The sequence below is a fragment of the Podarcis gaigeae genome, assembly GCF_964106915.1.
Source record: "Podarcis gaigeae genome assembly, chromosome: 5".
In the NCBI taxonomy this organism is placed as follows: Eukaryota; Metazoa; Chordata; class Lepidosauria; order Squamata; family Lacertidae; genus Podarcis; species Podarcis gaigeae.
Window position 1 is genome coordinate 97,519,851 of NC_139681.1, and position 17,965 is coordinate 97,537,815.

Here is a 17,965-nt window from a genome sequence, read left to right on the forward strand (position 1 = left end):
GATGATTTGACAATGAAAATTAAAAGTCGTACCAGGAATTGCTCTTTCAGAAAACCGCGAATTACCAAGTTACGAGTAGATGGATGCTACAATTAATTTCTTGTGCTGTGCTGGGACACAGAATGCCAGAGGAAGAACCTGTGTGAAAAAGCATTCCTATACATACGTCCAATAGGAGTGATGTTGAAGCTAGAATATAACCTAACTCTTAGATGTACGCTTCCAAAGTCCTGGCTGAGGAGTATATGTGTGTTCAGGTGGGTCTAATCCACAAGAAATGCCCTGTGTGCTGAAACGAATGAGAGCATTGCAAAAAAACCAAAAGATATTTCCTATCTGAATACGACATACTAGCCACCCCAGAGTTTTTTAAACATATGGTGTTTTTCGGGGGGTGGGGGTAGTTTCAAAGGCTCCCACCCGCTGCCCCAATTCTACTGTGACCTTATTGAGAAATGAATCAGAGAGGAGGTGAAATCTGCCCCCTGGTTCCCTCCCACGTGTGCAGGCAAAACTCACTTTACAAATAACTCTTTTCTCTTTAAGTTCAATGGAAACTTTTGTGACCTCCAAAAAAAGTGGAGAAATGAAGCAAAAATTATTCCCTTCAGGAATCCCGGATACAGATTTCCTCCTTCGAACGCAAGGTTGCCTGTGTCTGAACACGCTGCCCCAGCAGTCAAGTCCGGGCATTCTTCGGCTTGGTCAAGGACAAAGCAACAAGGTCTCGGGGGTCACTACACAGCAGCCAGCTGATTCTGCTGCTGCTGTTGCTGCTGCTGGTGGTGCTGCTGTTTTGGGGGGGCCCGCTCCAGAAGTGCCTGTACAGTCTCTGCCACTCGCGTCAACCCTCTCTCTTCTAATATGTGCAGAGGCAAACATAATCGCTCCTACATGGGAAAACACAAAAAAGACATAAAGGAAAAAAAAGGGATGAAAACTAAAACGACGCAAAAAAAGGAAACTAAATTAAAGCAAATGTGTGTGTGTACGTGTGCCAAAAATGGAATGTTATAAAATGAGAGGGTGGTGCGGCTCAGCAGTGGAGCTCATGGTCTGCATGCAAAAAAGTCCCACGTCCAGCCCATTGCATTTCTACTTCTAAAGGAGCCTCTTCTCTGCTGCTCAGCCTAGGCTTAAAATGGACCAGTGCTCTGAATTAGAAGCCAGGCAGCTTCACATGTTCAAGCCTCTCACCTGTGGCAGCAGTTAAGAAGCTGGCTCTCAGTATGCCTTTTGGGGGGAGAACTGTGGGGTTTTATTAGAATCTAAACTTTCATTTTGGGACCTTCGAGGTTACACCTGAGAAACGCAACGGTCCCAAGCACTAAAGGATGAAAAATGCAACCACTGTGGTTTCTAATGCACACAATTTCTCAGCCAGTATGACAATATTTGTCCATCTGCCCACCCCCACAGCAATTAAATGGCTGGTTCTTTTTTAAAGATGAAGGTGATCACTGGGCAGCAATATTATCCCGGCAGAAATGCAATATGTAGTTTGGTACTTTATGAACATGGAAGTGACGTGCAAATGTGGCATGTGGCATGCATGCCAGCCTTCTTTTCAGGATGCATTCCTAAGGAAACACATCTCTGAGCTGCCCACCGCTGAATCGGACAAACAGCTGCATGTGTGACACAGTGAACAACAAGCCAGCCAGACTCCAGGACAGGAACTTTATTTAATCAACATGTTAAAAAAGAAAGCAACCCACAATCAGCCCCCCCCCCCGTCCCCCGCAAACAAGACACACACATATATAAAAGGATTATTATAAAGGTGAACATGAAGGGGAAGAGGAAGTCTTTTTTTCTGAAGTTGGATGGTATTAGACGTACACTTTATATGCAAAACCTGGTACAAAGAGTACAAGCCAGAGAAGCACTTTTCGTTTGCATAACATGTGAATGAGGGGAGATGGCAGGAATTTTTGAAAAATAACCCTTTCTCACACACTAGTTAATACCTGTTTAAAGATGATGGCTAAACAAGCAAGGGAGACTGGAGGGGAGTCAATACAAGAGTTTGGAATGCTTTTCTTTACGCATTTCCGGCATGGCAACATCTCCCCACTCCCTTCAATCAATTCACAACTAAGAAAGTCAGTTTCATTGAGCAGCCCATTTATTTTCACAGGCACTCATTTCTTTTAAAATAGTCCTAAAACTACCCCCAGTAGAAACAGCTTTTAAAAAATATACAAACTACAGTGTTCCAACACGCATTTATCCACATAACTGAGGTGCTCTGTTTCCTTGACTAATTCAGGGTCGACTCCTGTACCCCCTACTCCTTGCTCGCCTGTGAAACTGCTATTTCTGAGCGGTCAAGAGGCAAGTTTTGGGACTCCTCTGAGAACACACTGCAGGTCTGCGGTCAAATACACACACAAACACACACGCCCCAGAAGAGCAGGGGCATTAGTCTGTAGCAGCAGAAAGTGCATGAGCACCTTAGAGACTAACATTTACTGAGGTATCAGCTTTTGAAGGACACAACCTGCTTTATACCGTATTTTTCGCCCTATAGGGCGCACCTAGGGTTTTTTTAGGGGTTTTTTTTGGGGGGGGGAAATAAAGAAAAAAATTATTTCCCCCCCAGGCGCGGGGCTGGGGTGGGGGAAGCCCGAGCTTCCCCCGACCCCAGAACAGGCTGCTATCCGCAAGCCTTGGGAGCCTGCGGGAACTCCCGCCGGTCTCCCCAGGCTTGCAGATATCTGCCCGAAGCCCGGCACATGCTCCGCTGTGCTCCCCGGGTTTCGGGCTGCTGTCCGCAAGCCTTGGGAGCCCGGCGGGAACTCCCGCAGGCTCCCAAGGCTTAGGGATAGCTTCCTGAAGCCTGCATTCGCCCCATAGGACGCACACACATCTCCCCTTCATTTTTGGAGGGGGAAAAGTGCGTCCTATAGGGTGAAAAATATGGTAACTGTCAGGTGTAAAACTCAAGCCACTCTTGAGTCCCCCAGCCTGACAGGTGAGGCGTTAGCCTCAGGGCCGAGGTGACAGTTGCTAAGCAGATGCCGCCCAGTCTAGGAAGGGGCAAAAGGAAGGCATTGTGGAGGGAAGTGGGCACCCAGGAAACTCTTAAAGGTGGCAGTGGAAGAGGCTTGATGGCTGTGCCACATAGGAGGCGACTGAGAGCAGAATTTGCGGGGAGGGACCCCAAGCGCTTGTGACATTTAGAGCCTCTAGCTCTGTGATTATTGCACAAAACGTAAGAGCTCATTGTGGGAAAATGCTGTGATTCAGCCGGCTAAAGCTGAAACACCAGCATCCTGGCTGATCGACAGTCAAGGGCACCATTTTAAAAGGTATGGGAGCACCATCATTCCTCCTAAAAAAGAAGATACAGTGCTCTACTGCAGCCTTCACCATGCTGCTGCCCTTCAGCTGTGCTGGCTGGGACTGATGCGAGTTGTAATCCAAAACATCTGGAGGGCACGAGGTTGGCAAAGGCCGCATGGTGGCTTCAATGCAAAACTGTTCTGCGTGGGCTGGCCCACCTGTGAAAATCCTGACAACCCCTTTGGAATAGCAGGGAATAGCAGGGATTATCTCAGCAATCAGGTGGTTTGCAAAAACTGGACGCATGCACTCACTGCAAGTGTTGCAACTCTTGCAGGAGCAAAGAATACATCTGCTTGAGAAACGTGTCTTTTTATTTTTTAAAAAAAGGTTGCTAGCCCTTATGGCTGTGAAGATATGCTTCATGTACATTTTGGGAAATGACTGCTGGAAATCTCTGAAGGTGGCCGAGTAAGATTTCAGTCAGCGAGACATCGGTGCCATGTACAAACCACTGCCTTAGCCCCATGGCTGGCAAAACCAGAATAAATTACGCAAGCCTCTCCAATCCGCACAATTTTATACAGGTTGCAGAATTCTGGGTGCAGAATTTTAATTCTTTTCATTGCAGAAGACAGAAGTCACCTAATGAACCCTGTCAGCCGAAGCCTGAGTCATGGGGTTCCTTCGCCTCCTCACTCCCCCCACCCGTCCCCTAAAATTGGCTTAAGGGGGGGGTCTGGAGACCCCCAGAACATTGTGGAGGAGGGAGGAGGCATAGTTCCATCTGACAAGCTGATAGGCTTGCACAGGTGGAACACCTGTAACAGAACGACACTGAATCCCCCACACATTCCTGCTTTGGCACCTGCACTTTTAGTGGTCTATCAGCACACCTGGTGTGACTATGATAGCCTCCTCCACATACACAATGACATGCAGAAAGCTTGGGATTTCTGGCAAGCAGAGCAGAGAAACCAGGCACTCAGCCCCAACGCTACCTGAATTCAGCAAAATGCCACCATAAACATGGACTAAAGGAGATCAGAAAAAGGTAAAACAAACAAACAAAACCCAGACCTAACTCAGGTTAGCCTAAAGTGAGCAGAGGCCAGATATAATCATAGCTACACCTGCAGTATTGGACCAAACATTTTGAGACAAGGAGGATGAGTGCAAAAATAATACTCATTCATTCAAAGTGGAGAAAGGGATTTTGGTAACACTGTCTTCTAGAATTCACAAAGGCAGGAGTTCTGCTTGCTAGGAGCCTTCCCATTTAGGAATCAACAGTCATAAAGCACTCTGGCCAGTCATTAATTGAAAGAAGAGGCCAATTCAAAAGCTATTCCAACGCATGCAACAAGGTTAGAGCATGATGTGTCTGTTCATGAGCCTAACTGCATGTGTTCAACTTTCATATTCTTATTTTCACATACAGAGAGCAACTTGCTGCTCTGACACTCATTCTACGCCTAAGATGTCCCCCTACTTTGTATTTGGTTACAGCAGTACTTAAATGTGCACATTCTTAAAAACGTAACTGAATTTGTTCTTGCTTTGTGGAGCTTTTGGCTCCAAGCCAACCAGAGCAAGACAAATCCTAAAACGTGTGAACTGATGACTGCCAGGCTGAGGCAATTCCAATGGTACACCTCCCCAAGGCAGAAGGGCAAACGCTTGTGCTTTGAGATCCACGTTAAGAGCAAAGGTCTCCCTGAGAAAGGCAGGAGCAGAGTGCATGGAAAGGCAAGAAAGGCTGAAGCATCAACCCGGCTGGTACCTGAGCTACACAAAACAAGACAAGCCAAGAAGCCATTCTGTAAGGCTGGCTGAAGGTGGTGGAACGAAGCCTCGGTGCTCCATCCATGGAGAGAGGGAGCTGTTAAACTGGGAAGTGGGAGCAGGCAACTGTCTGGCAAAATCTTAGAAGCCAGACTGAGCAGGGCTTCCAGGGGCTAGAGTTTCAGTGGGTTAACTTACTTACTTTCTCCATCCCTGGTTTTATTACCCCACTAGACCCTTTCAAGGCTGAGCACCAGCTGAAATATTTGGACCCCAGCTTCACCAAACCACCACAAGGACAAATGCCATCAGCCCCAAATGGGAACTGTCCAGCTTGCTGAACACTGTTACACATTGTTCTGAGTATGTCTATAAACATGAAAGCACCTAATTAATCAATAACAGTGTGAACGGTATTTCAGATAAGGCGCTGCTCCTTAAAAGTGCTGTCACTATTTATTGGAAAGCTACAGGACTGGTATTAAAGCTGAGGATTTCAACAACTTGCTCATGTGCATTTGCTAGAAAGTCGAAGGCCTCTCACTCTTAAATTCTTTGTGACAGCAGAGATCAACTGAGAAATCCTAACGGTGAAATAAACAAGTCAATACATTTGTGACATTGGCACGCATGTGTGCAAATATGAACGTGAGCCCAGAAGGAGGTGAGGAAACGCAAGGCAAAGGGTTGGATTTTCCCAGTGCTGAGCATCACCAGTAGCTGAAGACAACACTAACAGCTGGTGCAGACAGGATTAAGGTAGCAGACTTGCTGGTACAGATATTTGCTCACACTAGCGGTCTGCTCAGACTGAGCAATGTAACAGCAAAGAGGAACTTGTGTAAGTATTCTAAATAGAGATCACTAGAAAAAAATGGCATGCTGTGGATTTTCTGGTCTAAGAAGATGAGAAGCCATTTTTCATGAGCTCCTCCTGCATTGTAGACCATCAGTGCAAACTGCTATTTGGGTGGATAATGCCACTGTAATAAAACCTGCATTGGCTGTAAAAACCTGCAATCTCCACATTCTGCTGTGCAACACAGCCTGCTCTGCAAATCTAGCGGTGCCTCAGAGACAGGAAGGAATATTGCCCATCTGCACTGCTTGAAAATAAGGCCTCTGATGCTTAGGCTTGAGGTTTCTGAGGAATCCTGAACAATCGCTACTTTTTGTTTTAAAAACGATGATGATATTCCTAGCACTTGGAGAAAAAGGTGAAGATGCATTTCTTTTTTGTTTAATCCTTAAGAAACCAAAGGAGGTCTAGATGGAAAAATCTTATGGTGAGGGAGTGTCTCCCTTCAACACTGTATCCCGGTTTTTCAAGTGTTCCATGAGTTCCAAGAATCAAATGTCCATCACTGTCTCTACCCTCCCTCCCTCCCTCCCAAAGGAAGTGGGTGAACTTCCTGTTCTACAAAAATATCCACCGTTGTGCAATTAAAATAGATTTCTACAAAGTGTAACCCTCCTTCTGTTTTGCATAAAGTATTCCAGCCACACAATGTAAGGGAGCTTTCACTTATCTAACAGCAAATTCTGCCTGACTAGGTCATTATCAGCAAGAGAGTTTTTCACATCACACAGAGCAGATTGCTGGTGGATCAGGAACAACGTACACATACAAAATTCTTGACTGAAACACAGACCATTTACCAACCGCTTGGAAGAGCTGGAGTTAAGTCCATGGCACCCTTGAGCTTTAGCTAGAGGAAAAAGACCCAGCGATAGAACACACAGAGCATTAGCATCAGAGCACAGTAAAATGCCGCAAAGCCACACAGCTGGGTGGAAAGGGAGACAAGATTCGGTTCTTCTGAATCTGCCCCCAGAGAAAGAAGAGATTCTACTGTCCTTTTAATGCTGAGGTTTAGCTGGAGAATGTCAGAAGGGGAACAGAGTTTGTCCTGTCCAAAGTGTGAGCAGGAAGGGAAAACAGACAGAAAAAAATTAGCGTCAGTCATCAGTCATGCAAGAATCCATGAAGTAGACAAGAAAGCCCAGGGTCATCCATTTCTCACAAAAGGGTCCTTCAGTTTTCTTACCTCTATTCTTATATTGCTGTTCAGTTGGAAGAAAACAGCCATAAAACATACTGGCACAATCAGGCCTTCATTTTTCAGGAAGGGGTGTTATTTAAACTGGGAGCATGGTGCATGGAAAACACCCCAAAAGTGCACCCATTTTTGGTTGGGAATGCAAAGTTGGTCTCTGAGTGTAGTATCCTGCATAGGTAAACCAGTGTACCATCATGCAACACGTTTCATTTTCATTTTTTTAAAAAAAGTTTGCAATTTTTGGACTTTTCACTTTTCTCCCGGCAGAGGTGGTGGATGGTTGTGAGGGTGCAAAGCACATCAAACTCCAAATGTGTTTCTGTCGCACTGTGCCCACTAAATCACTTAGCTAAACATGGGCATGCGGGCACGGCAGAAGGGGAATGGGGCTCTATGCAAGATGCTACCTTTAGAGAACAGCTTTAAAAAGGGATCTTATCTGCCCTCTCAAAAGGTAAGTATTTCTACATAGGACCATGTGAACACCTTTCTCTTTATTACTGCTACAACACAAACCCAACAGAAGGCACCACATGCCTGTCCCAGGTCCAACACAGTGTGTGTGTGTGTGTGTGTGTGTGTGTGTGTGAGAGAGAGAGAGAGAGAGAGAGAGAGAGAGACAGACAGACAGACAGACACCAAGTAGTACTTGGTGCAGGCAGGATCTCTTATTGCCATCACTGCCTGACATGTTCCCCAACAGTGAAGAGTATGGACCAGATCCTGTTTTGCGTAGAGCTCTACATGTGCTTCAGAGTCCCTATAAACTATAAGAAGCAGCATTTTTTATTTTAAAAGGATAAAGGATTCCCATTTCTCTAGGTGTAGGATCTTAGTTATGGCAAATTTGCACAGATTATGGGTAGGATTCACCTCATGAGGCCCGTCATAGGAAATTGTGCACCGATACCTCCACTTGTGCAAAAAGGCATTTCCGCCCTGACACTAGCTCTGGGTGGTCAGGAAGAACCCCAGAAGAGCGTGCGGACAGAGGGGAAGGCGATGTGATCTTGTTCTATCTGGCAACCTGGAGTGCTTGTGCTGATGGAAAGATTGGAAGGGTGCAGTGCTGAATCCCACCCTATGTGTATTCTTGGTTATAAGAAATATACTTAATTAAGCTTCCTCAAAATTGTTGGAGGGATATATTCTCAAAATAGCCAGACTTCAGTTTGAGCATCCTTTGTTATGCTGAGTTGGGCAAAGTGCTGGATAGGTCACTGGTGTCAACCCACAAACTCCCAGACATCAGAGCAATGGCGTAAGTGGCTGGTCTCTGGCTCCTGGGTGTCTCCCACCCATCTCCCCAACCCCTGTCCTCACTCCTACTCAATGGTCCTGGGTCCATCAAGCATGACTCTTGCTCTTCCTTGTGATGGCTAGCACCAACAATGCCTTCAGGTCACCCACTGAGCCCCAGCAACATCCTTGGCTTGAACCTACTTGACACTTTCGGCTTCAACCTGGTCTACACAACCTTCTGCTTCTCTCCGGTCTGCACCAAAGCTGAACTGAAGCAGATTCCCCCAAGAACTTGAATGAAAAGACAAGCAAAGAAAATGGCTTCTAGCCTCATCAGCTCAGCCACCACCATGACCCATCTTGAATTGTCAGACTGCAGAGAGTGCTGCTGAGCTCTTTCACTTGGCCTTTTGTTAACTCCAAGGGGCTGCCAACTCCAAGAGCTATTACTATGAAGATGAGAATGAAGGCGTTTCGGCTGGCAAAATGGGATATGGAAAAGATGCACAGAAGGCGGCAGCAGAAGACAACTCATTTATTCCTACTATGTTCCAAACTCAAAACACATGGGACTGGCAAACTGCAACCTGAGAGTTGCTTGCAGATCCTGGCTAGTTGAATGAAGCACAGCTCCTGCTTCCACTCTTCCTTGTCCTGCCCACAGGGAATGGTCAGGTGATGGCTAGCGTTACGTAGTGGAAGCCAGAGGGGCAACAACAGGAAGGAGGAGAAACAGAGTGCAAGCCAGCCAGGCAGGGGGACAAGGAAGGCTGGGGCTAGTGCTATGCACCTGGGCCTCTCTGAGGATAGCAGGTAAAGGGGATAGCAGGTAACAAATGGGGTGGGGGGAGTTGAGAGGGGATTTCGGTGGGAGGTTTGTGCAGTAGGCTTTAAGTCCTTGGCTGGTAGTGGATTTTATATGCCGCTTAGGGAGTGTGAGACTTTGGCATCTCGATAATACACCTGCCAAATGCTAGTTATTCAAAACACACAGACAAGTAATGACACAGTCAATACAGGGGTGCCTCACAAGACGAAAATAATCCGTTCCGCGAGTCTCTTCGTCTGGCGGTTTTTTCGTCTTGCGAAGCAACCCTATTAGCGGCTTAGCGGATTAGCAGCTTAGCGGCTATTAAAGGCTTAGCGGCTAAAAGGCTATTAGCGGCTTAGAAAAAGGGGGGAAGCGAAAAAAATCGCAAGACTCGCAAGACGTTTTCGTCTTGCGAAGCAAGCCCATAGGGAAATTCGTCTTGCGAAGCGCATCGAAAAATGGAAAACCCTTTCGTCTAGCGGGTTTTTCGTCTTGCGAGGCACCACTGTACTGCTCTTCATGGTAAAGATCTAGGGATCTCTTGGCAAAGCATTGCCACCAGAAACAGTATTACAGCACTTAAAGACTTAATGTTTCACATGCAATATAATGAAACCAAACGACTGAAAAGTATCTGTGCTAAAAACCTGCAGCACACAGTCAAGCCTCGTTTTTGCACCAACTGGGCTGCTCTCTGAAGGATGGTGAGCAGAATCCAGAAGCAAAAGGAGCTGGCAATTGGACTAGGAAGTGCTGAATGTCTGCAGTGCTGCATTGGAGGAGTCTCTGCCTAAAGTCAGCACCTGCAGCAATGGGGAAGATGAAGTGTCAAGTCCAAAAATTGTTATCGCAGTGTCCGGATTAGGATGTCAACTGCTGAATATAGGAATATATTATTGGATACCTACCATCAGAGACCAGGTCAAATGTCACAGGATCTAGCTGCAAACATATCACTTTAAATTAAGTGAAATACAGTCAGCTAGTCCTTCCACTTCTTCTCAAATACCATACATCACAGTAGGTCAATCTTGGGATTATGGTTTTCATTGGAGTGACCCCAAAGTTTCTCTCCAGACCAAAAAAACTCCCCAAACTACACAGTGCAGAAAAATTCTGCCTGTAGTAGCATCAAGTATGATATTCTGGAGCATTCCTGTGCTCTCTGGCATACCTACATCCAACTCCTTGGGCAAGTATATCTGAGGGCGTGGGAATGATTCAGAACACAGAACCCCATTTGAATAGCCAATGGTACAAATCTTTCATACAGCTGAATTTTCATCCTGAGTACAGTCTCCGAGAACAAGTACCAGAAGGTATAAAATAGGTAGACTAATGAGATTAGTGACAAGACTTCTCAGACTTGTAAGATACAATTATATTTATTGTACCCAGTGTTCTGTTTGCCTCTGCCGTCCTTCTTCATAAACAGAAGCCAACAGCAGAAATAAACCTGATGTCTAGCGCAAGACCTCACATCTTACTCAATGCACTGAGCAAGACTGGGCAAGCCCTGATTAGGCACTCAGATGAACTGGAATAAACAGGAGTATGATTTCACTTCCTGACTTGCTACGTTTTCATTAACACACTTTCCACTGAGCCTATTCTGAATGCAAGTCTGCATATAGGCATTATTGAAGGACAAAGGGTGCTTATTACTGGAGTGGCTTGATCGGCTGCAATATGGCAGGTTACATCTCTAGGCATTTATTTCCACTGTGGCCCCCAACCCCGTGCAGGAACTGGTGCTATGAAATGTTGGGCTCTCAATAATATAAAATGAGTACATGCAGTGCAAAATAAAGACAGAAGGTTTTCTCTTTTACCTGAGGCACGCCAATCTTTCGGCAAGCTTCCAGGAAATTTTCCACATTCCGTCTACACTTGGCCATGGTTAATTTAGGCTGCGGAAGAAAGGAGGACCATGTCATTCTTAACTCAGCAGTGCCTTACAGGTGAACCAGAATGCTTAAAGATATTTTTGTGCTAGGAGTCAATGGTGTGGGTGGGACCCTAGAAATTTCACTTAGGAAGAAAAATAGTACAAATGACAGCATGGCTGTACCCACATATACTTCTCTGCCAGCCGTCCCTTAACCAAGCCTTCACGGTAGTGGCATCTGCCCTGTGGAACACCCTCCCATCAGATGTCAAGGAAATAAGAAACTATCTGACTTTTAGAAGACATCTGAAGGCAGCCCTGTTTAGGGAAGTTTTTAATGTTTGATGTTTTATTGTATTTTTAATATTTTGTTGGAGGCTGCCCAGAGTGGCTGGGGAAACCCAGCCATATGGGTGGGGTATTATTATTATTATTATTATTATTATTATTATTATTACTACTACTACTACTACTACTACTACTACTACTACTACTACTGTCTCTAGGTGTGCACCTCTTGCTTACTGAGGTCCAAAATCCTCTCTTTCTCTCACCCCACTATCCTGGTCAGCCAGAAATTAAGTTAAAGCAGCTGCCTATACAGCCAGACAAATTAGTGAAGGTCTGGATTTGCATGGAATATTTGCATGCCAAAAGAAGCTGATTCAGGGGTTCTTACAATGCAAAACTGCAGTGTTTGCCACAGTAGCCATAGGTGCTTGCAGCTCTTGTTGAATATTATTGACACAGAGATCCAGGGTTGTTTGTAGCAACATTAAAGAGAAATTTGAAGAAACTAGTATCTCTGTAGACTGAGATCTTTGGGGCTGGGATGGGGCATGTTTCCTTATCAGAAGTCAGGCTGACCTCTTCGAGGTGCAGGGTCTTCCCTGAGGCAGACAACTTCTCTCCAGAATATGCTGGGAATTTTGTGCAGCTAATTTCCTTCTGGCTCCTATATATTTGTGTGTGTGGGGGGGGGGGTAAATTGATTTGTTTTTGTTTTATTTTGTATTCTCATTTTGCATTTTTCTGTTGTGAACCACCCTGGGGATCTTCAGATGAAGGGTGGTATACAAAGTTAACAAAAAATAAAATAAATCAAGAATAATAATTTTATCACCACTGCTCTGCTGTTCTGCTTTTGTCATTTTACACTATTGCCCGTCTTGCTTATCTTTAGCAGTCATCTGCTGTTTCATTGCTTGAGGGTCTTTCAAGCCAGAAGTCAGAATCAAATTTGAAAAACAGGTACGGATTCTATCAAGCAGCCACAGCGCTCTGAACGGGATACTTACAACAGCTGGCGACGGGACGTGAATACTAGGAACAGAACGAGGCCGCACATGATTGGCTAAATGGCAAAGTACCACGCCATCAGTCAGCGCTGCTCCAAGATCGCTGGGCAAAGACACTTTCAACCGTGATTCAATTTTCTGGAAAAAAAGGGGGGGAAAGAGGAGAGAAACTTTCAAGTTCATTGCCGCCACCACAATATATGCTACCCAGAGACAAACTTTAAGCAGGTTGCAAGAAATCTGTAAAGTACACCCTACAGACAACATTAGATGAAGATATGGCTGTGTTCGGATTATCTCAGCAAAATAACCAGGAAATCTCATGCTCTGCAAGCAGCCACTTTGCTCCTTACTCTGCATGAGCAAGCAAGCTATAGTTTCCAGTTACATTAGAACTGGGAAACTGTGGTTAACAGCTTCGGAACAAGCCAGGATAAGAAGCCATAGTTTGAAGCTGGTTTCACATCCTGGCTTCCTCCCAAGTTACGAACCACAGTTTCCCAGTTCTAATGTAACGGACAACCATAGTTAACTGAAGACTCCCTGGCTTTTCTGCAAAACCGCTGCATACAGCAGTGCCATAGCTCATTCATACCACAGCTTATTAAGCCAAGATGCAATTGTCCAAATCCAGCCAAGGGCAACATTCTGTACTCCCAAATGTCTTCCTCCTGCAATTAAACTAAGTTATCTGGGAACCTGATTTGCAACAAATCAGAAAGAAGTGTGCTGAGAAACTGGGAGTGGTTCTGCAGGAGTAGACATTTATAAAGCCTTCTCACATTACTTTTTAGTCATGAGACTAATTGCAAGAACACTCTTGTGTACAAACACCACAAACAACACAGGATGCAGCCCACAGTGCAGTAATGGCATGCAGCAGATCTGCCAAATAAACAAGTTCTGACATGCAAGATTTTTTAAAATCCAGAATGCCACGGACATCTCTAGCATTCCTTAAGGATTCCATGCTGGCTAGAGCTCATGGGAGTTAAAGTCCAACAATATCTGGTGGTCATTTGGTTGGCTACTCCTGGAATAGAATCACAGAATCATAGAGTTGGAAGAGACCACAAGGGCCATCGAGTCCAACCCCCTGCCAAGCAGGAAACACCATCAGAGCACTCCTGACATATGGTTGTCAAGCCTCTGCTTAAAGACCTCCAAAGAAGGAGACTCCACCACACTCCTTGGTAGCAAATTCCACTGTCAAACAGCTCTTACTGTCAGGAAGTTCTTCCTAATGTTTAGGTGGAATCTTCTTTCTTGTAGTTTGGATCCATTGCTCCGTGTCCGCTTCTCTGGAGCAGCAGAAAACAACCTTTCTCCCTCCTCTATGCGACATCCTTTTATATATTTGAACATGGCTATCATATCACCCCTTAACCTCCTCTTCTCCAGGCTAAACACGCCCAGCTCCCTTAGCCGTTCCTCATAAGGCATCGTTTCCAGGCCTTTGACCATTTGGGTTGCCCTCCTCTGGACACGTTCCAGTTTGTCAGTGTCCTTCTTGAACTGTGGTGCCCAGAACTGGACACAGTACTCCAGGTGAGGTCTGACCAGAGCAGAATACAGTGGCACTATTACTTCCCTTGATCTAGATGCTATACTCCTATTGATGCAGCCCAGAATTGCATTGGCTTTTTTAGCTGCCACGTCACACTGTTGGCTCATGTCAAGTTTGTGGTCAACCAAGACTCCTAGATCCTTTTCACATGTACTGCTCTCAAGCCAGGTGTCACCCATCTTGTATTTGTGCCTCTCAATTTTTTTTTGCCCAACTGCAATACTTTACATTTCTCCCTGTTAAAATTCATCTTGTTTGTTTTGGCCCAGTTCTCTAATCTGTCAAGGTCGTTTTGAAGTGTATCCTGTCCTCTGGGGTGTTAGCCACCCCTCCCAGTTTTGCTTTGAACTTCTTTAGCAAGCCCATAGATTTGCCTTGAACTTCTTTAGCAAGCCCATCTTTCCAAAGCAATGGAGAAAACTTTGCTACGTACTTTCCGCAGTTGCTCTATCAGCTCAACCTCTTCTTCCTGCAGCTTGGAACTGTGGTTTTCACTATGGTCTTCAGTGCTATTAGCAGGTGTTGATGCAGAAGGAGACAGTGACGAAGCGGCTAGAAAAGACAAGAAAAAAATAAAGGACCATATGGAGTGTGTGGGAGCCATAAGCCCCACTGCCCCCTCCACTTTGCATTCCCAAGAGGGAAAGCCCAATCACAGGTTAATCGCTTCGTCTGCTGCTTGTTAGAGCACACCCTTCAGCCTAGTTAATGAAGCAACTGCTCTGTGCAACACAACTTGGCTCCAATGTAGGGGAAGATCCACTGGTCAGTGGTAGAGCACATGCTCTAAATGGAAAAGGTCCTAAGTTCAATCCCTTGTCCTGCAATCAGAACCAGTGAAGGCGATGAAGGTCCTGTGTGAGTGTCTGGAGGTGGTTGGAGGATGGATGGCGGCTAACAGATTGAGGTTGAATCCTGACAAGACAGAAGTACTGTTTTGGGGGGACAGGGGGTGGGTGGGTTGGGGGACTCCCTGGTCCTGAATGGGGTAACTGTGCCCCTGAAGGACCAGGTGCGCAGCCTGGGAGTCATTTTGGACTCACAGCTGTCCATGGAGGCGCAGGTTAATTCTGTGTCCAGGGCGGCTGTCTACCAGCTCCATCTGGTACGCAGGATGAGGCTCTACCTGCCTGCGGACTGTCTCGCCAGAGTGGTGCATGCTCTAATTATCTTCCGCTTGGACTACTGAAATGCGCTCTACGTGGGGCTACCTTTGAAGGTGACCCGGAAACTGCAATTAATCCAGAATGCGGCAGCTAGACTGGTGACTGGGAATGGCCACTGGGACCACATACCACCGGTCCTGAGTGATCTGCATTGGCTCCCAGTACATCTCCGAGCACAATTCAAAGTGTTGGTGCTGACCTTTAAAGCCCTAAATAGCCTCGGTCCTGTATACCTGAAGAAGCGTCTCCACCCCCATTGTTCTACCCGGACACTGAGGTCCAGCTCCGAGGACCTTCTGGCAGTTCCCTCACTGTGAGAAATGAGGTTACAGGGAACCAGGCAGAGGGCCTTCTCAGTAGTGGTGCCCACCCTGTGGAATGCCCTCTTAGCAGATGTCAAGGCAATAAACAACTATTTACTTTTAAAAGACAACTGAAGGTGGCCCGGTTTAGGGAAGTTTTTAATATTTAATGCTGTATTGTTTTTAACACTTGATTGGAAGTCGCCCAGAGTGGCTGGGGAAACTCAGCCAGATGGGCGGCGTATAAATAATAAATTATTACTATTAGGATGATGATTCTGGGCTGAAACCCAGGTGAGCTGCTATGGGTTAGGGTAGGCAATACTGAGCTAGGTGGATGAATGGTCTGACTTGGTTTAAGTCAGCTTCCTATGCTCCAAGGGGCTAACGGAGACCACCAAGCCACACACTCACAGGTCCAATTTGTGTAGCCTACCTTTGCTCACTTCATCCCTGGCAACATTTCGAAAAAGGAAGCTCTCCGGACGCTGGGGAGGATTTCTGTAGGAAGGAGGAGCAGCAGCAACAGCTGGACCAGGATATGGAGCAGACAGGTGAACTGAATGTGGACATGCAAAAACATGCTGTCAGCTCAGCAGAACAACACGTTTTTAAACTGACAAACCTATCGCTGAGTGTTATAAAGACGTGAGGGGAAGACCAGCCCATTCTAGATGTCTATGAACATTCCTCAGAACCCTCTGGGAAAAAAGTCTTCTCTATTTTATTACAGTTTCACAACCTGAGGAACGTCCAAAGGAACCTCAGTCCAGAAAAACAAACCCAATGCAATGAAGCTCCCAGCCCTCCCAAAACAATTGAAGCTCAGGCTACAATAGTCCTGCATTTATGAACCCATACAAAATGGTTTTCTCCCAGTACAATGGATTTTCACAGGCACTGCTATCTCGGCACCCACCGACCCCCAAATCTAGGAAAGGAGAAGAATGGTGCTGGCCCTACAAATCAAGGGTCATTGACTCATTACAATGTGTGTGAAGTCCTCCGAACACTCGAAAGTATGACAATTATTACACCTATAAAACTACCTGGTGGAAAGGATTGCTTAAAGCACTTCTGTACCCACAACTGGCTTGCAGTGTCCACAGGTTATGGCCAAGACCCCTGTCAGCTTCGCTTGCACGCTGATAACCTTTTCAGCATCTGTTTCCCCCTTTGCTTTCTCCCCCAAGTTTACCTGTTTGAGCTGTGGGTGAATTTGGCGAGATGGTGGATCTGTCATCACTCTGTGGATAAAGGAGAAAGATGAAGCAGTAGAACGCAGCACAAACAAGCTTTATACACATCTAGGATATCATTCTAGGGGTAGGAAGACGGAGCATAAGATGGGGCGGGGGGTTTACATGCCATAAAAAGGATCTCTTAGAAAATTAGCATAACACTTCTGGGACTATAATAATGGAGAATAGTACAGCCAGGATTGAATGTATTTGGGACAAGAGCCACAAAAAAAGAAGGCTGCCACTAAGCTAGCCAATGGGGGGAGGGGGAGGATATAATACTGATTATATGTAAAGAAAAGATCTTTAATCAAAGGCTAATTAGTACAAAGTGAATATTCAACTGCATAAGTATCTCCGGTTCTTAGACATATTTTGCCATTTCTGTGAGGACTCTTTATTATCACTGATTACAATTTCCAGCATGTATGTACAAGATAATCAGACTAATCAAGCAAAGTGGACTTGTTAAGGAATGCAGGCACAAAAGGGTGACTTTTCAGTTCACGTTAAGGAGACAGCATTTTATACCACAAGGAAGCACCACACAGCAAGTGTACTGGCGGCCCATCTACCAATATTCCTCTATTCCTCTATGTTCTGCTATTGGAGGGAGGTACAGTGGGCTCCAAACTCGGAACCAGGTTTTAGAAGAGTTGCATGGGTGGAAGCGAGTGACCCACAATCACCATCTTGTGCGAAGTGTCACCAAGAAGAAGCAAGTTACAGAGAACAGCCCACAAGCCTATTTGAAGGTCTCACTCTGGTACCTGAAGGATGTCAGCCACTGATTCGGCTTGTGCTCCACCACCCAGGCTCCCACCAAGAGGAGAAACCAGCAAGAGCAGCAATAAGAATTTAACAACAGCAGGCCAGAGGAAGTCAAATGATATCCCTGACCTCTCCAATGGCTTCTAGATCAGGCCTGCTTGTTTGGGTGAATGGAAGACAGGCTGTCTTTCACCTATGTCTCTGCCCTTTCTCCAGCTTGACAGATAACCAGATCTTCTATAATAATAGAGTATGTTCGTTTTTTGTAACTTTTGTCAGAAATGATTCTAATGAAATATTAAGCAAGCACAGGACCTGATCATTTTCACAATGAAAAATCATAATGGCCTCTGCAAAAAGAAGTCTGCAAAGCACCAAAAACATCAGACGAAAAGTGACAGACAGTGATGGGTGTGCATATGCACTTTATTTTAGTGGCCAGAAAAAGCCTTTATCTGCTGCTCAAGATTCTGAAAACAAGAAAAGTTTTACAGGCTAATTATCAGCTTCTACTGCAGACAGGTTAGACATCATGTCATGTCAGAA

General features: G+C 45.6%; 1 protein-coding gene across 2 annotated transcripts in view; it reads right to left on the bottom strand.

The window, feature by feature from the left end:
- Positions 1 to 5,507: 5,507 nt before the first annotated feature.
- LRCH3 (leucine rich repeats and calponin homology domain containing 3) overlaps positions 5,508 to 17,965 on the bottom strand; it is a gene marked incomplete at its 5' end in the record, with an annotated part of 83,356 nt that continues 70,898 nt past the window's right edge. For both annotated transcript variants that reach the window (XM_083739360.1, XM_083739359.1), the window contains 6 exons: positions 5,508 to 6,983; positions 11,019 to 11,096; positions 12,373 to 12,510; positions 14,373 to 14,491; positions 15,844 to 15,966; positions 16,606 to 16,654. In XM_083739360.1, the coding sequence (XP_083595486.1) occupies positions 6,783 to 6,983; positions 11,019 to 11,096; positions 12,373 to 12,510; positions 14,373 to 14,491; positions 15,844 to 15,966; positions 16,606 to 16,654 (708 nt within the window). In that variant the 3' untranslated portion in view covers positions 5,508 to 6,782. The remainder of the gene's footprint in view (positions 6,984 to 11,018; positions 11,097 to 12,372; positions 12,511 to 14,372; positions 14,492 to 15,843; positions 15,967 to 16,605; positions 16,655 to 17,965) is intronic.